Source organism: Zootoca vivipara, chromosome 1 (genome assembly GCF_965207765.1).
Source record: "Zootoca vivipara chromosome 1, rZooViv2.hap1.1, whole genome shotgun sequence".
NCBI lineage: Eukaryota > Metazoa > Chordata > Lepidosauria > Squamata > Lacertidae > Zootoca > Zootoca vivipara.
In genome coordinates, this window is record NC_142582.1 from 71,542,622 (window position 1) to 71,564,062 (window position 21,441).

The 21,441-nt window shown below is 41.8% G+C and overlaps 1 protein-coding gene across 5 annotated transcripts in view; it reads right to left on the reverse strand.

Moving 5' to 3' along the window:
- The window catches only part of ELP4 (elongator acetyltransferase complex subunit 4), a 152,455-nt gene that overhangs the window by 84,759 nt on the left and 46,255 nt on the right, over positions 1-21,441 (reverse strand). For 3 of the 5 annotated variants that reach the window (XM_088653799.1, XM_035117893.3, XM_088653794.1), the window contains exons 6-7: positions 16,490-16,574; positions 12,463-12,651 (exon numbers count right to left, since the gene is read on the reverse strand). In XM_088653799.1, coding sequence (XP_088509925.1) covers positions 12,463-12,651; positions 16,490-16,574 — 274 coding nt within the window. The remainder of the gene's footprint in view (positions 1-12,462; positions 12,652-16,489; positions 16,575-21,441) is intronic. The other 2 variants (XM_035117904.3, XM_088653804.1) reach the window with 1 other exon arrangement.

The window sequence follows — 21,441 nt, forward strand, 5'->3', positions numbered from 1 at the left end:
CAGTTGGGATCCAGATAAAAACTGGGTCCTGAGATAGAAGATCTGTGAGGTAAGTACCATGGAGGGGAAACTGCCAGGTGGAGCATTTGAGAGAACCAATAACAACAAGACCAGAATGGTGTGATGAGGAGCTCTTCTCTGATCTTCTGGAGGACCCTCAGAATAATGGGAAGTGGAGGGAAGAAAATACCTGGTAGCCATGGGAAGAGTGGGGAATCATTCCACAGCTCCAATAATGGTGACTGCAATCTGGTAAAGAACAGTGGGAGCTGATGATTCTAGTTTGAGGCAAACTTGGCATTGGCTGAACTTTGACAGAAGCGGATGGAAAACTGTCGAATGCAGTTGCCATTTTGCTTGGTCCATTTTCCTGCAGCTCGGCCAGTCTCCTTGCATGTTCAGGAGACTGGAGATGTGCTTGGCTGTGACTGACTGGATGTTGTGTTCTGTCCAGCTGAGGAAGAGACACACTTCTGCCTGAAGCTCCCAAAATTGGGTGCCTCGTCTGTTGATGCTGGATTTCACTATGATGGACTCTGTGATGGATTAGGACAGGCATGTCAAACTTGCGGCCCTCCAGATGTTTTGGACTACAATTCCCATCTTCCCCAACCACTGGTCCTGCTAGCTAGGGATCATGGGAGTTGTAGGCCAAAACATCTGGAGGGCCGCATGTTTGACATGCCTGGATTAGGACATTAATGAGTTTGATAGAGTTTCCATTTTGAATTTCCTGTAGATTACCTATTGGTTCAGAAATTTTAGGTCCAGGATTGCTCTCCCTGAAACGTCGTCTTTTTTGGGTACCACGAAGGAGATTGAATAGATGCCGAAGAAGCATTTCTCTGTACAGACTGGTTCTAGTGTCACTGATTGTACTTATACCTGCCCTTTCACTTTAAGAAAGAGCTACAAGGCAGCTAATGTAGTGTTGGATTCTGTGAACTGTGAATGGGAGGAAGCTGGTAGAAGATAATTTTTCTAGCCAGCTTTGGCTAGACTTCTCCTAAAAGCTAAGCATGTGTGTTGCTATCTTCTCCAGTGGGAGAAGAGAATGAGTGTTGGGGGTTGGGGGAGAGACAAAGTAAGTTTGTGTTTGTGGTTCAGAAAAAAGTGGGTTTTCCAGTGAGTAAAACTCAGGCACAGTCTCTCCAGATAATGCCGAACTAACTCTCAGTATCTATTATTACTGGCTATTGCAGGCTGGGGCTGATGGGAGTTGGAGTCCAACAGCTTATAGAAGGCCACAAATTCCCCAACACTGCTCTAGCACTGAAATACCCCAGACAAAGGTAATACAAGGTTTCCTTTGTCCTCTATGTATCATAGTATCAAACCTTAGATAATCAGACCTCAGATATCTAGGCCTTAGATAATCAGTATCAGTAAATGAGTCTGGATACAGACTGGTAGCCAGTACAATTTTAACAATAAAGGTAGAGTCTCAAGTTCCAGAAGATGAGCCCATTCAGAACATGAGCAGCAGTATTTTCTGAGAGGTAGTTACAGGTAGGTAGCTGTGTTGGTCTGCCGTAGTCGAAACAAAATAAAAACATTTCCTTCCAGTAGCACCTTAGAGACCAACTAAGTTTGTTCTTGGTATGAGCTTTCGTGTGCATGCACACCTCTTCAGATAAACTGAAACAGAAGTCACCAGACCCTTATATATATAGTGAGAGGGTGTGGAGGGGTATTACTCAGAAGGGTGGTGGGAATGGGTGATTGTCTGATAGGTGTGATAAACCTGTTAACGACCGCAAAAAAATTATTTTGTTCTGAGAGGTATGCAAGCATAGTTCCACAAAGAATAGTCCAAGCTTGTCTCTAAACTAAAAAAATATCCCAAATGCTGCAACCTTTTCTTACATAAGTGTTGCTCCACCCCTTCAATCATTTTGGTTGCTCTTTCATGAAACTTTTCCAACTCGACAATATCCTTTTTGAAGTGAGGTGACCAGAACTGTACACAGTATTCCAAATGCAGTTGCATCATAGATTACCAGCAACAACAGGCAACGTAAGAGATATACAAAGACAGGGATAACATCCCGAGGCTCAGTTTTGTCCCCATGTCTACTCTGGCAACACTACTGCAGAACCAAATGTCACTCACAGTATCTGGTGTTCATTCACCTGATCAGCTTTTGCCTGGGTGATATATCACTGAGGACCTCACTCAGCGGTATTATCGCTGGTGAAAATGCCACCACTTCTGGGTCCCTTTGCTAGCAGTGGCCGCTAGAGTTCCTTCCTCCAGCGGTGCTGCTAGCAGAGGGACTCAGGAGCAGCGGCAGTTTCACCAGCAATATATCACTGAGTGAAACTGCCATTGCACTCTGCCCTCATATGATTGCAGACGGAGAAACAAGCTGTATCAGTGAGGCGCTGATACACCTTGTTACTCCCTCTGCATCTTTAAACTACTCGGATGAGGAGTGTGCAGCTGCCCTTACCATAGCCCAGCAGTTAAAGGAGCCCCCAGCCCGGTGCTGGCTCCTGTGAGCTGGCACGCCGGGAGGGGGCCCTCCGTGAAACCGGTCAGCTGAGGAGAGTGTGGTTGGTGCTCCCCACTTTGAGCAGTTAAAGGAGCCCTGATGCTTTGCCTGCTCTCGTGTGAGCAGCGAGGAGCGCTGGGGCTGTCTCAGCTGGAGAGCGGGATTCCTCCTGATCCCCAGCCCAGCTGAGCTGCGCAAACAAGCTGTGTTGTCCCAGCGCCTGGGTAAAACAGCCTCAGTTCCTGATGTGAGAGCTGGGGCAGTTTCCCCAAGGGCCTCAAGGGCAGAAGCCAATGCAGCTTGTTTTTTCAACATTGCAGTATATTGCCAAACCGCAATGTTTGGCTGGCGATACACAGTGATGTTGAAAAGCTGGTATCACCCAACCCTTGCTTACAACATGATGTAGGCCACTATCTGCATTCTACTGAGGACAACCAGGTTAGTCTTCTGGCATCAGAAATGGCAATATCCAGAAACCAGGGGGAACACATTTCTGTAACTGATCTTAAAAAGGTCATCCTCGAACAAAGGAATTTCAAAGAAAGACTGCAACATGAAACTGCTGAATTGCAAATCATAAAGACTGAACTGAGACAAAGTTTTTTTTTAAAAAAAATTGTACCACATGTGCCAATGCCAGGATATCTGTGTTATCAACAGTAACTGTTTATTGTGAATAGTTATTGTTAATAATATATTTATCCCTGTTCATACTGTCTGCATTTCATTTCTTTTTGACTTCACTGGTTACATTCCTCCCCCAACACATGATAACCCTTCATGTATCTGATGAAGAGGGCAATAGTCCATGAATTGTAATTTGATCCAGGTACAACTTGATCTATGGAGGCAATAACAGATTAAGAACAGCAGCAAGCACACAAACGTTTGGAGTAAAACTACAAAACTCAGTAACAGGATAGAATAAGCCATTTTGTCATCTTAAAGATATAGAAAATTGCACATAACAATCAAGTCATTTGCCTGAGGCCATGTAAGCAAAATGTAGGACAAAATTTGGTTTCTGTATTCCATGTGTGCTGTCTTCTTAAACTATATGCAGGTCATATGATTTAAATATTGTGCATACACCTCAGTATTTGACTAGGCCAAGGAAGGGGAACCTTTAGGTTTATTAGGGACGGGGGGAGGGATTTTTGGGACAAGTCAGTCCATTATACAAAAAGGGACGGGTTCTACTTTAACCAAAAATGGAATCAGATTGCTACTATTGAGCTATGAAAATTTATATTCCAATATGAACAAAAGTTCATCCAATCAATGTTACTTCCAGCTTTGTCTGCAACATATTTTTTACATATATAATAAAGAAGGATGGATATGAGAATCCTATTGGTTTCAACAGAACTCTCTTCCAAGAAAACATCCTTAGCACTGATATTTAATTTATACTACAGACAAGACATTTGAGTAAGAGGTTGGATACCTGTGTCAGTTGTCTGAAAAATGTAGCATATTTTGAACAGGTTTTTCTGTAGTCAGGGTAGAATAGAAATACTGCTTTACTAGTTATAATTTTAATTTTTTATGCATTTCAAAGACAGAAATAATATTAGAGGCAGAATGACTTTGGGAAATCTGAATTCTTGTTAGAAACCAAGTACCTCTTTCTGATTCAGTTTAAATATAACAAATGTGCTGCATTTGAACCTGCTATATATCTCTGCTGCTTCCTTAAAAGAGGGACCAAACAGCGACTTGCCTACATATGCAATCACCAACAAGCAAATATCAAACAGAGCATCCATCTGATGTTTGTAATCAAATGGTAGGTTAAAGATACTGAATTTTACAATCAGTTTACACTAATCCCTTATTGAGTATAAAATTATAGCCTGTCATCAGGAACAGGCTGGCAAAACTAGGTCCAGATGGGAGACTGGCTGGGAAAAAAGATGAAATAGGTGGGGAAATGATGGGAATCTGACAGAAGACATGACTGCTCCCTCTGCTGGCAAGGCCCTCATCTGCTTTAATTTTTAACTAATGACTAGTTTTTCTTTAAATATTAATGATGCAGCCAATAAATAATGCAAAGTGTTCCTTCTTCGGTCTGTTGCTGTGTGTTTTCACATTTCTGAACTCATGATGCCCTATTTTACAAAAATAATTTTTAAGAAAAGAGAAGGCTGAAGGATTTATCAGCTAGCTTTTCCTGTTTTAAATGGCACAATTAAACAGCACCTTTTTTAAAATGTGAACTTTGATATGTACTGTTTATGTTTCAGAAATTTAAAGTAAATATAATGAATGTGACACAACATATACTTTAAAGTACATGCTATACAGACATTTCTAAATCTCATGCCATCCAACACAGCTCATGGGGGAGGAGTAGGGAGAACGGATTTTGAAGGGTTTCTAACAGAAAGACTCTTGAAAAATATTTCTTATTTGATCTGCAACGTAAGTTAATAAGCTGAAGTAAGACCATTTTATAAACATCAATTGAAGGATTTTGGACTCCAACCAGAAACTCCCAGAACAGGAGGGATCGTTTTTTTTCACCCACTGTTCTCATCTGAATCCTGGCTGAAAAGCTACTCCAGCTCCCAGCCTTCCAGAAGGCTCCATCCCAGGAATCCTCGTCTGCCATTTGGTTTGCTGATTTTAATCTCTCAGGACTTTCTTACAGTGGCTCCACTATGCTGAACTGGCACTTGCTTCAAGAAGTGAGTTATTATTAAACTTGTAGGTCAATTGTGGCACTAACAACTCTTTGGAAGCTTTCAGCCACAGTGTACAATTTGCTGGAGTAATTAAATATTAATTCTAAGTGTTACATTTTGTGGCTAAGAGCTTTTATTTTCCATCATCAGTCTGGAACAGAAAGAGGTTAGAAGGCTAATTTAATCTCCCTCCCTCCCCCTAGCATTAAAGCTTAACTACACAGGGCACAAAAACATCATTAAAGATGCAACATTCCTTTATATCATAATTATCATGTAATTAATAGAACAGACCTAAAAGATAGAGATAAGCAGGTAGGTGTTAAGAAAATAAGGCAATATTCTGTACTTTATAAAAGTATTTTGCAGAAATTTGACTATACATTAATGTTAAAATCATGTTTATTTGTTCTATTTAGAAAAAGCTACATTTGAGCAGCAAACACTCTTCGGTGGTTTTCAAAAGTGCATCACCTTATTTATAAATAACACAAAACATTCATGAAATATAAACATTACCAAACTTTCATTTTCCATACAGATAATCAAATCCTAATTATTCTTACTAGACTCTCGTTCCTTTTCTCAGAATTGTCTAAATAAGCTCTATACATGAGCTGCCTGCCTTCTGCCTTTGTAACAGTTGTGTCCATACTTGGACGCTAGACATTATATTAACTATCTAGCTCAGCAGCCAAAATACTCCATATGCCTAAACAGATGAGTACTCACTATACTGTGAGAACATCTAACAATTTCAATCAATTCTGCAGTCTTCATTCTGAAATCTTGACTCTCACTTAAACAAGAGCAAGTTATTTTATAGAACTCTACAATTTATTTCAGATTAGACAAACACATTTGTTCTGTAACTTGGTTTTGTTGTTGCTAATCTCAGAATCACACAACTGAAGTGTACCCAGTGAATCATATACTTCAGTCTACATTTTTTAAAAAGGAGAATATAGCTCTAAGGCTGTCCTTCAAAAATACGTTCTCTTGAAAGACCCTAGGAAAGAAGATTGCAATTTTCTTGAGACGATTTAGACTGCAATTCTGGAAGTCCGTCCCACTGAATTCAATACTCGATACTTTTAGTAGACATGTTTAGGATTACACTGTTAATCTACTGCTGAATGTCAAAGTTAATTTTAAAAAAGTATTTGAGAACTGTCAAAATGTCCCCACCACCCTCCCCACCACCAAGATCAGATACATTGGGGAGGGGGATCAAAATGAAGTACAAGGAATCTTCCATAGGTGACAGAATTTGTGGAATGTGCCATCTACCCAATTTTGGGTGATTTTTCTTTCATCCAGCAGCTCCTATGCCCCATCTCAAGCTACCATCAAATATTTTCCCCACCCTGAGGAGAGGTTTTTACAGGGTAGGTGGTACAAGCAGTAGACTTGGGGCAGGGAATTCCCTTGTGTGAAGCTTCCCTCTGCTCAAAAATCCAATGCTATTTTTGTTGTTTAGTATAGTTTATCTTCTTAAATAACATGTGTGAAATTTTACAAATTAGTTCATGATTTATTACAGCTTCCACCAAGGGACTCAGATAAACATTGTTTTAGTTTCATAAAACTCTTCCTGTGGACTGGTGCAGAGGTAATAGTTGGGAGGAGTATGGTAACTGCAGCTATGAAACTGGGAGATGGAAAAAAGTTTTATGCCCTCTAGCTCAGGGGTCCCCAAACTAAGGCCCGGGGACCAGATGCGGCCCAATCGCCTTCTAAATCCAGCCTGCGGACACTCCGGGAATCAGCATGTTTTTACATGAGCGGAATGTGTCCTTTTATTTAAAATGCATCTCTGGGTTATTTGTGGGGCATAGGAATTCGTTCATATTTTTTCCCCAAAATATAGTCCGGCCCCCCACAAGGTCTGAAGGACAGTGGACCGGCCCCCTGCTGAAAAAGTTTGCTGATCCCTGCTCTAGCTTCTCTCCTCTCTAGAGTGAATCTCGGTTGGGCCTGACTACTGTTAACTGTTGTCAAGGAAAACTAGGGATCCCTTTAACCAAGATGCGAAATCAGCTTTGAAGTCTGATTTCAAAACCGTGTTAAGAAGGAAACCACATCAGCCTAACAATGATTCATGCCAGTACAGATATAATACTTAATCATACTCACAGGCGACTAAGGAAGAGGGGGAGAAACTTGCTTGTGAAAGCACTGTGGAGAGGGACTTTGTGATCTGGCGGCACACACCCAATCTCTTAACCATGGTTAGGAGATGCTCATTGTTACACCTGCTAAAGATGATTAGGTCAAGGATATGTGACTTGTCCAGGACAAGTTACTTTTTTGCACATGGTTGAAATATTCAGAATATTATTATTTTTAATGCAAAATTGGTTTACAACGAAATTACTATCAACCTGGCAAACCTGATCCCACAAGTCTAAAAAGGTAAAGGGACCCCTGACCATTAGGTCCAGTCGTGACCGACTCTAGGGTTGCGCGCTCATCTCGCATTATTGGCCGAGGGAGCCGGCGTATAGCTTCCAGGTCATGTGGCCAGCCTGACAAAGCCGCTTCTGGCAAACCAGTGCAGTACATGGAAACGCCGTTTACCTTCCCGCTGTAGCGGTTCCTATTTATCTACTTGCATTTTGACGTGCTTTCGAACTGCTAGGTTGGCAGGAGCTGGGACCAAGCAATGGGAGCTCACCCCGTCACAGGGATTCGAACCGCCAACCTTCTGATCAGCAAGCCCTAGGCTCAGTGGTTTAACCACAGCGCCACCTGGGTCTACGACCTTCTATAACTCCATGTGCAGTCATCAAAATGTTCCCTTTTATTTACATTTAGAAAATAAAGTAGCACAAATCTAGTCTTAGTACCATGAAAACTTAACTTCTATATTTTTCCTCTAGATGAGCACCAAACACATTTTCTGTTGTACAGAGACTACAAGATGGGAAATCTTGGGAAATCTTAAATAAATGTAATTTTTAAAAATAGAGAGAATATAAAAATATTAGTTCTATATGGTATTCTTTACTTCCAAGAATAAAACTGCTTAAAGAAAAAAAATCAACGCAGAAAAATATATTAGCACATAGCCTGCTCTATTTGATAATCTAAAATATTCTAATTGATTTGAAAGAGACTTTAGAGGCAATAATACCCAGCATGAACACAAAAGTCTATAGATGTGAAGAGGTTTGTTTCTGGTTTTCTTTCTACTGAGAAACATAATGTAACATGTACTCACTTCAGTGAATTCAAAGAAGCAAGATATAAATAATTCACCATCTACATTTTTAAACATATCATATGAAATAATGAAAACACCACACTAAACAGCACCTCACTGAATCCTTGAGGAATATAACAAGGCTTATTCCTACTGACTTTTCATTTATCAGTTTCCCTTGGTATATGCTGAGTAATAATTCTATCCACTTATGAAACAGGTTCACTTTAACAAGTTGGATCCTACAACAAAACTAAACAAATTAGCAATTTGTACTGTTTGTTGCAGGACTAAATAGTATAGTTTCTCCCCCAAACAGATATAGTTCCAATCACTATTTACTACCCTGCAGAAAAGCAAATTGTAACTGCTCATGCACCATGGGGCTTTCCTGCCCCCAACTTGCAACTGCCTGTGCTCCTTAAAAAGCTACTTTTGAGAGAGTTGGAATATGACAATAGGGAAGGGAAATTGGAGATATTTGGGGAGGGACAGCTTGCACAGGCAGAACTCTGCTTGTTTTTCTCCAATTACTCCTTCCACTGCAGAACCTAGGGCCACATCCCAGGTCTTTCTCAAGAGCTCAACCCTCAGGAGAGGCTTTTCAGGACTGTGACATAAGTGAGTTCCATTCATATAATCTTTAGATCCAAGCCTATACATCTTCATTTTGTAGAGTTTGATGTTATTCTACTGCAAGACACAGATGATAAAGGCATACAAACACAAATACCGGTAGCAACAAAATGTTCAGGGCCCTTACAGATGTCTATCACCCTGACTAGATCTTTTAGACTGTTCAGTGATCACAGCAAATAGAAGCACTATAAAGGGTTATCTTCCAATTCACATTCCTGGAGAATATATTGCATTATTGGCCTCTATGGTGGTAAGTTTTGATTCAGCTCGCAATAAAGCAATTTAGGAAACCAATTTTGTAGTTTCCCCAGTCTTTAACAACCCAATTTTTCTGACAGTTCCTGTCCAATGCAATAAACTCCCATGGAAACTACATAGATCATAAATGATTATTTAATCTAAAGGCTATAGGAGAAAAGTTGTTGTGTTAATTTACTAAATAATAGTAATAATACTAATAATAGCTACATTTGTGTTACATTTGCTAAACAATTGTGTGCATTATATACACATTAAGTGGTTTTACTCTTAAACATGTTTTTTTTTAAAAAGGAGACATTTTATTGTTTTAATTTTTTTGTAAGCTGCCTTGTAAGGAGTGCTCTTGAAAACCAAGATATAAATACATTAAATAAATAAGCTAATTCTACTGGAAATATTGAATAAATTGACATATAGAACTGCACATGAATCTCTTTTATGCTAAGGTGAAACAAGGAAAACTTTTGTCTTTTAGACAAAGATCTTTCCCTTACGTTTTTTTAATCCACTCACAAATCCCAGCAACAGAGTTGTGAGAAGCTCAGTAGTGAGAATGTGAGCAGCTGCTGTTATTAGAACTAAAAAGTCTGTCTAGTGCTTGAGACTGAGAGACCACATGTTCGGCTGTCCTCTCATCTTGCCATCCTCACCAATTAACTATTAACATGGAGGGCTGGACACATGCTCTTGGGGGCTCTTTAACAGGCTTCTTGGAGACTGGAACAACTACACAGCAGGGCTCTGGGAACTGAGTAATGTGGGATATAGGAAAACCTCAGCCGCTTTGCTCCTCCTGATGACAGTTTGCTCTGCAGTTTAAGCATTCTGTTAAGTTACTGCTTAATGGAAAGAGGATGCTTGAGGTTTAACCACTGCTAGCTACGTTTAATGTTACTACTGTGACAAATACATCAAAATTAATACAACAAATTTCTTCACTAAGCCTAGTCAAAGGTGACACATAGGGTTTTAATGTTAAATCTGCAAAATGCTGGGGAAAGTGTGTGTGTGTGTATGTGTGGAAACCAAATATTTAAGTGGGAGCTGCTAGCAATTGGAAATGCAGCATTCTTTGCTATTATAAAGGTATTTTACTTAGGTTAATAACGCATGAAGTCTTTACTATTTGTCCATGCCAATATTAAAGTTCTATTACTGAGATTATGAATGTGTGTAGTCTTTCATATTTGTTAATACCAATATTAATATTTGCAACTGAAAACCATGGGCTTAAACTAATTGAATGTGGGAACATAGTCGGTAGAGCCTGGTTTTTCCCATCCTCTGCCAGCTCAAGGACTCAGGTGCACCACAAGTAGAGCCCAAGGGCCACTGCAGGGAAGGGAGTTTTCTGTGCACATCCAATCTCTCCATCTTGCCCCTTACAACATGCGAATTACTTATGCTCACTACAGGAGTAACTTGAATGATGCAGAAATAGGGATTCAACAGGAATGGAGGAGCCATGCATGGACTTCCAATTCCTGGCAGTGCTGCCTTCCAGACCACTTTTATGTGCTCATATTAGCAGGGGAGAAGGAAAATAAGGCTGAATTGGATCCTTATGGGATTCCTATGTACACATGCTGCTTCTGTTCTTGACTGAATCAAGTCCTATAAGTACAAAATTTGAATATTCATACTTAGCAAACCCAAAATGTATTTGTTTTAGGTAAAATGGCTGTTACAATGTATGCTCTATCTCTTAACTTTCCATTACAAAGAGACCAAATCTGCAACAGAACTAATTGTTCTAATTTCGGGGCGATACAAAAAGCGCTCAAGGGCTCTGAAGTCATACTGTTGTGATAGACATTTCAAAAATAAATAAAAATATTCTGTCTAGGCTATTCAAAATCCAGTAGCAAGATCAGTTAGGAAACAGTCAGAAACATGCTATGTGAATGGGTACCTCGGGATTAAATTCCTTCTCTCCATCTGTAATGCCCTGCACAGTTCAAATGCAACTACCGTAGGTCAAAGCCCTCTTTAACTTTAAACCTAAAATATCTAAGGTTGTTCCCCTTATCTCTATGAAACTAATTTTATCAAATAAAGTATTAGACTAGCCTTGAAATATTTTTCTTTATGAAACCATATAGGCTGCTTGTCACTATTTCAGAAATTAAAAGTGCTAATATGTTATTATTATTTGCTCCAATAGTTGCCAAATTCAGAAATCAAGCATAAAATTTGTAATTCCTTGTCTATTGTGCTTCACACATAATACTAAGCTAAATCATGGTTTAGTATGAACAAGCTTACATGTAAGCACTCTTTGCTCCTCCTCAGTTGTTTTACTGCTGCACTGAGCTAAGCAGTGCATTAGTGTGTCATATGAACATGGGCTTGTGGTTTAGCTCTCTCCAGAAACATCATAAGCTGAGCCAAGGCCTGTCCTATGGTTTACAGCTTGTGGTTTGTCTGGAGAACAGCCATATCATGAGCCCATATTCCAATGACATGCTAAGCAAAACCACTGCTTACTTCAATGCTGTATAGCAGGGATTAGTGGGGAGGTGGAAAAGCAGATCTCTCTGGGAATTTGCATATTTGCTTGTTCTCACAAAGTCATGTTTTGACTTAGTGTTACCTGCAAATGAGGGCACTATACAGTATTTGCTCTCCCTTCATCTTCTGTGACCATTCCAGTGCTCTGTTAACTCTTCAAAGTAAAATCTAATCAATGTGAGATTTGCCCAGCAAACATCTTCAGGATCCTTGTACATATGTCATCATGCTGTACTTTTTCAATTTAATTTAACTTGCCTATTCTTCTTTTCTATTCTAACCTCTGGCCATACACTTGGAATAGTTTGTTAAGCTTAACTTTTCCTTTAAAAATGACTAGAAACACCGCATTTCCCCATTTACCACACTTTCTCATAAGACTATGATGGCCTAGCACAACTTTAAATAACATAGTTAAATTGAGTTATATTAAATAAAATAATAATAATAATTTAACATTTGCTACTGAAAAATACAGCTAAAATAAGGTGGACTTTAGCAATTCAATAGCACCACTTTGGCATATTCTGATCATTAAGTATCCATTTAAGTGATTGTGGAAAAAAGCAGCATAGTAGTCTTCTAAATAATTAAAAATAACTTGACTGTGCTTTTCTTTATGTATCCACCACAATTGTTGCAATTAGAATAGGCCTACCTGGATCAGATGAGCTGGAATAGTAATAATGCAGGCAGACAAAGATGTTCTAAGGAGACCACGGAGAGCATACATAAATTTGGTGAGACTATGAATATTTTGTGGATTTTCAGTACTACAAATGTCATCACCCCATAGTACTGAACCAATGCTCTGAATTCCAATCCTCAAAATGTTTCTTTGCTTCTTCTGTCAAATATGAAAAAGGTAACATATTCAGTAACATTTGAAACATTGAAAGGAAAGAAATAAACTCTAGAATATCCCTGCTGGGATCGGGGAGCAGGGGGATGAGGTGGAAATGAGAGAAAGGAGTAGGTGGGTTTATAGGGAAATCCGAGAGCAAAATGCACTGCCACTCACAGGCTTTCCCCCTAAGCTGTCCCGCAATTCCCCCTGTGCTAAAATCTGAGGATACCTCAGAAAGCTTCTATATGATTGATAGTCTCTCAGTTCTTATGAGAGGGTTTTTCAGTCTAGGGAACAGAATGAGCAAGGTGTATTGAATGAGACCATCACGTGATTGAGGTGGTGCTTAGCTTCAAGCATGTCTGGATGAATGTGGTTATGTAGACCCATTTCAAGCTGGTTTCCAGCATTGATTAAGGATTGAAACAACCTTGGTTACCCTGATGGATTATGTTGTTGGTTCTCCTTAATCTCTCTGCAGATTTTGATACCACTGACTGCAACATCTTCCTGGAATGGTTTTATGGGTTGGGAGCATTAGAATATGGTGGTTTCACTGTTATCTACAGAAAGGGTACTGGAAAGTAGAATTGGAAACTTATGCTCAGCCTCTTGGCATTTGGGCGGCAGGATTCTGTAGGATTTCATCTGGTCTGCATTTTTTTAAATAAAAAAACAACAACTCTATGGAGCTGCCATGGAGGGATCTGGAGCACAATGTAATCCGTATGGGCATAACACACAGCTCTACCATCTGAATCAGGAGAGAGTGTACAAGTGTCAGGGCAGTGTCTGGAAGGAGTAACAGAATAAAAGAGGTCCAAAAATCTGAGTCTGAATCCCAGTACAGTAAGACAGAAGTACTGTGGGTGAGCAATTCCATGATTCAGGGTTTCAGAAGTTAGATTGTTTGGGATAAATCCACACCCTCAGAATGAGAAGGGTCACTGGCTTAGGGGGCGGGAGGAGGTGGTCTTAGAGCCACTGTCACTTCAAGTTCAGGTAGCTTCAGTGGCAAGGAGTGTCTAAGCCCAGTGCTTCCTGGATTGGTAGGGCCTAGCTACAAGCTGCACATGCTTTGGTAAGCTGTCATTAAGACTACTTCAATGCACTCTACATGGGACTGCCATGAAGAACATCTGGAAGCTGCAGCTGGTACAGAAGGCAGCAGCCTGGTTACTAATTGGCACTGCAAAGTGGATCATTTATCACCAATCCTTAAAATTTTGTACTGGCTGCCTGTTTGCTACTGAACCGAATTTAAGCCACTGACTGGTGCATAAAGCCTCTCATTACCTGCAATCAATATGATTGTTTAGCTGGGTCACCTCCCCTATGAGGAAAGGTTACATTTTGGGCTTTTTATTTTATATAGAAAGGCAAATGGGGCTGGAGTAAGGACATGGTATGGGCGTATAAAATTAAGCATGGTGTGAAGGAAGTGGATAGAGAGAATCTTCTCTACTCATAATACTAAAAAATGAGGTCATCCACTAAAGATGAATGTTCGAACAGCTCTTGTTATGTCCCTACTGACAGATTAAGAGCCTGCAGCAACTCGGCATCCTAGACGTATGCTTAGTTGAATCCAGGGAGAGATCCTTTTCAATGGTTGCAACCAGGCTCTTGAAATCCCCCTCTTCAGGGCCTTGTCTTGCCCTCTCTTCAATGGCCTTCAACTTTGTGGTTAAAAGCTTCCTTTTCAGGAAAGCTTTTGGGCCATGAGTGGCCACCTTCGCATGGGATTTTTAATACTCGCCTGTCTTTTTTTATACACACACAACACTTCTGATGTTTTACTGTTTTACTGCTGCTTTTAGTGTTCTATTGTTACAATTCTTAATATAATTTTCATTTATTGTTGTTAGCCCTCTTGAGCACAACTTTTAAAAGGCGGGATTTAAATATTTTAAATAATGAAACAGAATTGTTACTATAAATGAAGTGTTTTGGCCCTCTTGCTGTGTTGTTGTTTTTAAAAAGAAGAAAATAAACAATTCTTCATGTCTTAGAAATGGCTTTATCCACTTGTGGGTTCTGGGTTATTAAAAAAGCATTGGGGACATACCTTAGTGCTATTTTTATCCCTCGCCCAGTGTCTACACATTTTTTATTATTAAACTCTTTTCCAGTAGCAGGTTATTTGCTGTCTGCTCCCAGGGTTTTCATGTCACTTTGGTGCTGTTGCTTCTGATATTCTACAATTTCCTTCTTCCAAAGGACCTGTCATCATGTTGGAGAAGCAGCTCAACAAACTGTACTAGGGGAACTGTTATGACATGCCTGTTGCTATGGTAACCAAAGCAGAGGTACCTGTCAGGGACCAATTTACTTCTCCAGAAGGACACTGCTAACTACTAAAGGGAAAACATACTTGCACATTATGCTCAGTACAGACTGAAAACTAAAACAACCAGGAGAATTCTGCTTGATAAACATTAATAAAAATTACGCTAGAATGCAGAAGCATTAAATAAAATCCATATTTAAAGAGACAAGTTAACCAGAGAATAAACTCCCAAGAGTAGTGCATTAGTGCTTTGATTTTGGACAGAATAAAATAGCAGAATTAACTCTGCAGATAACTTTATGGTACTTGCTAGAATAAACTTTAATACATTTTGTAGGTAATGGTGGATATTAAACAATCATAAATTAAATAATATCCTGAACCTTATATTCTGGTAATTGATATGCATATATGAAATAACACTCATTCTGTTTTCTTTTGAAAATTAAGACTACATAAAAAGATGCCTGAAGGTAAGCTGTGCAGGATGTACAGAAATTCAAAGGGCCTTTCAAGCAGCATTCAATCTAGTATGAGGGGCTTCTGCAGTAGGAAGTAAAAGCTAGTTCCCTACCACACCTTCCCATGACTGCATTAGCACTTTATGCATTTGCACACCTCTGATCTTGGCCTCTGGATCAGAAGTTTTGTTCTTGGTCTATAATATTCAGTGGATGATATAGAGAGTTCCCAGCCCTCCCATGAATGCAGATTTTCATGCATGGGAGGGGTCCTGGCAGCAGGGGAAAAAAATCTCCCATATGGAGCAGTGTACATGAGAGACCATGGCAAAGGCATGGTGTAAGACAAGTCCTCACCTCACCCCACACCTCAGCAATTAAAAAAAAAAAGACCCCATGTTACAGTAATCACATGTAACTTACCACCAGCGGTGTAATATTTCATTAATATTTGGTAGTTGTATAGAAAATACATTTATTAATGGATTATTACTGCATTTGCCAAAGCTACCCACATTTGTCAGAAACAGAAAAAGCCTGACTGTAGGAAGCTGCCTTACACAGAATCAGTCTGTCTACCCAATACAGTCAACTGTGGCTGGCAATGACTCTCAAGCAGAGGCTACTCTTAGCACATGGGCAGATTTAGGGCTGTGCAAGTGGTGTGCAAGCAGTGGGCACCGACTCAAAGCCTGGTGAGGCGCTGGGCTTTGGGAAGGAGGCCTGCGGCTTTGACAGGGTCCCAGAGTCCTCCCACCTCCTTCCCAAAGCTTAGTTAGTGAGAGCCCTCAAATCTCTTTCCCAAAGCCGGGCAGGGGCAGCACCAAATTTTGGCCTCACACAGGGCACCATAGTTTCCAAATCTGTCGCTGCTCAGCACCAAGTATCTGATTCTTTAACTAGAAGAGTAAGAGATTGAACTTTCTGAATACAGTACAAAGCATGTGGTCTACCAGTAAAAAATTAGCTGCTGTTTACTTCATCATAGCTTGGAAACCACATGTTCACTGCTGAATTATACAGTACTTTCAAACAGTATGAAAACTGTATTTGCATGCTTGAAGATGAAGATGAAGTTGCTTAATACCTGGGGTGTGGAGCCATCAAACCCTTGTTGATGAATGACTTTCTGAATGGAATAAAGAAGTCTGGTATAACCACAGGCCATATTACTACAAAGAGAAGGGAGAATACTTGACTTAATAAATACATTCTAACAACAGGAATGACATTAAAAACATAGTTTTGCAAATGAAAGGTGATATAATAATAATAATAATAATAATAATAATAATAATAATAATAATAATAATTTATTATTTGTACCCCGCCCATCCGGCTGGGTTTCCCCAGCCACTCTGGGCGGCTTCCAACAAAGATTAAAATACATTAAAATGTCACACATTAAAAACTTCCCTAAACAGGGCTGCCTTCAGATGTTTTCTAAATGTCAGGTAGTTGTTTATCTCTTTGACATCTGATGGGAGGGCATTCCACAGGGTGGGCGCCACTACCTAGAAGGCCCTCTGCCTGGTTCCCTGTAGCTTTGCTTCTCGCAGTGAGGGAACCGCCAGAAGGCCCTCGGTGCTAGACCTCAGTGTCCGGGCAGAATGATGGGGGTGGAGACGCTCCTTCAGGTATACTGGGCCGAGGCTGTTTAGGCCGGGCTTTAAAGGTCAGCACCAACACTTTGAATTGTGCTCGGAAACGTACTGGGAGCCAATGTAGATCTTTCAGGACCGGTGTTATGTGGTCTCGGCGGCCGCTCCCAGTCACCAGTCTAGCTGCCGCATTCTAGATTAGTTGTAGTTTTCGGGTCACCTTCAAAGGTAGCCCCATGTAGAGCGCATTGCAGTAGTCCAAGCGAGAGATAACTAGAGCATGCACCACCCTGGAGAGACAGTCAGTGGGCAGGTAGGGACTCAGCCTGCGTACCAGATGGAGCTGATAAACAGCTGCCCTGGACACAGAGTTGACCTGTGCCTCCATGGACAGTTGTGAGTCCAAAGTGACTCCCAGGCTGCGCACCTGCTCCTTCAGGGGCACAGTTACCCCATTCAGGACCAGGGAGTCCCCCACACCAGCCCCCTGTCCCCCCAAAACAGTATTTCTGTCTTGTCAGGATTCACCCTCAATCCTTTAGCCACCATCCATCCTCCAACCACCTCCAGGCACTCACACAGGGCCTTCATTGGTTCCGATTTAAAAGAGAGGTAGAGCTGGGAATCATCCGCATATTGATGGACACCCAGCCCCAACCCCCTGATGATCTCTCCCAGAGGTTTCATGTAGATGTTAAAAAGGGAGAGGACCAAAAAAAAGGGGGGGGAGAGGACAGAAACCCCCCCACTTTCTGGACACGGCCCAGGAGGAAGGAGCGGAACCACTGTATAACAGTGCCCCCAGCACTGTTACTACCCCCTCCACCAAACAATGATATCTTTGAACAAGTTAATCGTATGAATATTTACACATGCTCAATAAGGTTGCTTGTAAGGCTTGTGTGTCTTATCTTAAACGAACACATACAGCAGCCAGTACCGTGTTTCTCATATTTTAAGTCATCCCTACAAAATAAGCCATGGCATGATTTTCCTGAGTTGAAGAAATATAAGACATACCCCAAAAATAAGCCGTAGTGGTGGGAGCAGGTCTGGATGGCGCCATGGAAGAGGAAGATGCCTGTCAGCGCCCGGAACCGGCTGCTGCTGCCCCTCCAAAATGTCCAGCAGCATGCACCGCGCCAAGCGCTGACCTGGCGGCGGGACTGGCAAGAGCCGCAGTGCGTGCTGCTCCAAGCCCCGACCCGGCGGCGGGACGCAGCAAGAGCCGCAGCGCGTGCTGCTCCGAGCCCCGACCCGGCGGCGGGACCCGGCAAGAGCCTCAGCTGAAGCGCCGACAACGCGCGCAGCAGCCGCCAGTTCCAGGCGCCGAGCCGCGACAGGAAGAGGAGGGACGCAGCGGGACGCAGCTACAACAACAAAAAACACCCGGCCGAGCCTTCATTGGCCGCCGCGGCTGCCACTCGCTGGTCCCTCCCGGAGCTCCTTTGCGAAGAGGCTGCCCCACTGGAGCTTTGAACTGCTGCGCGCGGAGGCAGCAGCGGCGGTGAGTCTTGCTGGGAGCTCGGCGCCAAGCAGGAGCGAGTGAAAAACGCCCCGAGCTTGAGCGTGCTGCGGCTCTTGCTGCGTCCCGCCGCCACGTCAGGGCTTGGAGCAGCGCGCGCTGCAGGTCCCGCCGCTTGGCGCTGGAGCTGGGATCCGGCAAGAGCCACAGCGCGCGCCGCGTGAAGCCCCGACCCGGCGGGACCCAGCAGTGTGCCCTGCTGAAGCGCCGACAACGCGCCCAGCAGCGCAGCAGCAGCCAGTTCCGGGCGCCGAGCCGCGACAGGGGAGGTACCATACTGTAATTTTTTAAAAAAATAATAAGACACCCCCCGAAAATAAGCCATAGGCTTATTTTCTTGAGTAAAAAAATTATAAGACATGACTTATAATATGAGAAACACGGTATCTAGCACCTTACCTCCTGCATCCTCCATGCTCTCATTCCTCAGCAAACCAGGAAGACTCACATCAGTGGGTCTTCAGGCTTCAGTATTGGTAGTTAACTTCACAGGCCAATCTGGACCCATCAGGTCTTATAAAAGCCTGACTCTGAACAGTCTGAACAACTTGTTGGTGTGTGAAACTGAATAGGCTTCTCTCACCTTTCCTTCTCATTGGCTACTCTGGAACCTGACCAACAACCCCCATTCAACAAATGATCAAGTCCCTGGCCCTCTGGATGCCTGTCTGCCTGTTCTAAATTTAAGTCTGTGTGCACCAGAACTGGACCCCCAACTGCCCTGGACCTGTGACCTTCTCTGAGCTTGGCAGAGGTGTGACATTGTTTTACGTTAATTAGTGTACTCCAACTTACAACTACTTCAAATGTCATTTATAACAAAGAAAGCACATCTTTGGAAGGAAAAGCTTATTTTCACATGGACACATACATAAACCTGTTTCATAGAATTAACATAAAAAACACATCACCAAACTACTACAATGCCTTGTATTTTGTTCTATTTGATGTTTCAGCCACATTACCTCTCTACCAAGTCACCCAATTTTTTCTCAACCAGTGTTCTTTTTGTACACTTTTGTCAGTTTCATATACTTTTAAGTTATTTTTACACATATCATATTCTGCTTTATTTATTGTGTAAACAAATCCAAGAGGAAAACCTTATTTAGATCATATTCTCAAATTCTATGGTAGGAATCAACATAGCACTAGGTTGTTCTATCAGCAAATGCATTTCTGCTTGCCTGGTGGAATGATCCTGCCTCCCCACTCCCTCCCTGTTCTGGGAGTTCTCTTGACCCCCTGAATCACTTGGGGTGGGTGTAGAGGAATAAAGGGGAAAGTCCCATTGTGCTAGCAGGACCCATTACAGTGGTTGAATCAAGCCTTATGCTTACATTTGGACAATTAATTAAATTAAAATACTTTGCTTAGCAGTTGCACATGCTGAAGTGCATTCATTTCAATATGATTACATACCCCTCAACAATCCCAATTTGGCCAGGATGGCCACAGAATTAGTTAAGCCGCCACAGTTTCTGACTTGCTCTCAGGGTGCCCCAATTTTCCCGGCCAGCAGACAGGGGCCACAGAAGCAGCTCCTGGGGGGGCAGCAGCAGCATTGAGAAGAAGCCTTGTTAGTGCTTGCTAGGTTTTGGAAAGAAGAAAGGTGGACTCTAGGACCCTGTCCTGGGGAAGTGGTGCATTTCCCTCCCCTGGTGGTGGCGGCCATAACCACAAAACCATGAGCAAACTGTGGGAAGGAACATGCAAAGTTTGCAAGGGGTCATGCGGGTGGCGGCAGGAAAGCTCGTAGAATCTATTTGTTTAAGGCAGTCAGTTTCACAAATGTCCTGATTTTCATCTGAGTTATGTTGGATAACAGATTATGGAATACCGAACTGACCTAAAGCTGGAGTTGGGAACCTCAGGCCTGGAGGTAGAATGCGACCTTCCAGGCTTCTATCTAGTCCTTGAAACTGTTCCCAGACCACATTCCTCACTGGCCCTGTTTCATACCCTGGGAGTTTTTGCCTGGGTGGAATGTGTGCTTGAACTCTGGTAATGCCTCAGGAAAAAGAGGAGTGTAGAAGGATGTGTAGAAACTAGACTATGGTACACAGGTCAAATTTACATTTGTTTGTCCGCTCACTTTCACCTCTGGCCCTGCTTACAACCAGGATGTGGACCTCAGAAGATTATCCAGATGGGAATGCAGCCCACGAGATGAAAGAGGTTCAACACCATAGCCTAAAGCCTAGTTTTAAAAAAAGGTAAAGGACCCCTGACAGTTAAGTCCAGTTGCGAACGACTCTGAGGCTGCGGCGCTCATCTCGCGTTACTGGCTGAGGGAGCCAACGTTTGTCCATGGATAGTTTTTCTGGGTCATGTGGCCAGCATGACTAAGCCGCTTCTGGCGAAACCAGAGCAGTGCACGGAAACGCCATTTATCTTCCCGCCAGAGGATTTATTTATCTACTTGCACTATTACATGCTTTCGAACTACTAGGTTGGCTAGGTTTCTAGTTTAGAAACTGCTTAATAATGAAAATGACTGCACACTCATAACATGATCAGCAACCACAATCTTTTCTATATTGTCAACAAATGGCGAATCATAATGGTAAAATTGTATCTGTTATTCTGTGAGATAGAAAGACTACATAGAACAGATGCAAGTAAAAACATCCCAGCTAAATCCCCTATTTATAATTTACTATGTAAAATATATATGCTCACAGGTGATGTATTTGCTGATGGAAGTGAACTTGTTAACTAGAGCCAACTGATAATCTTGTTAGTAGGATTTGTCATATTTTATAGGCAACAGATATCTATGTTGCATTCAGAAAGTCAGCTATTTTTCCTACAGATTTGTTACTCAACACTTTAATTCAGCTAATGTGTTTAAACAATACGTTTTCATCCTTTTTTGTTTAACCATCTAGTTACTGATAAAGCAGGAGCTTG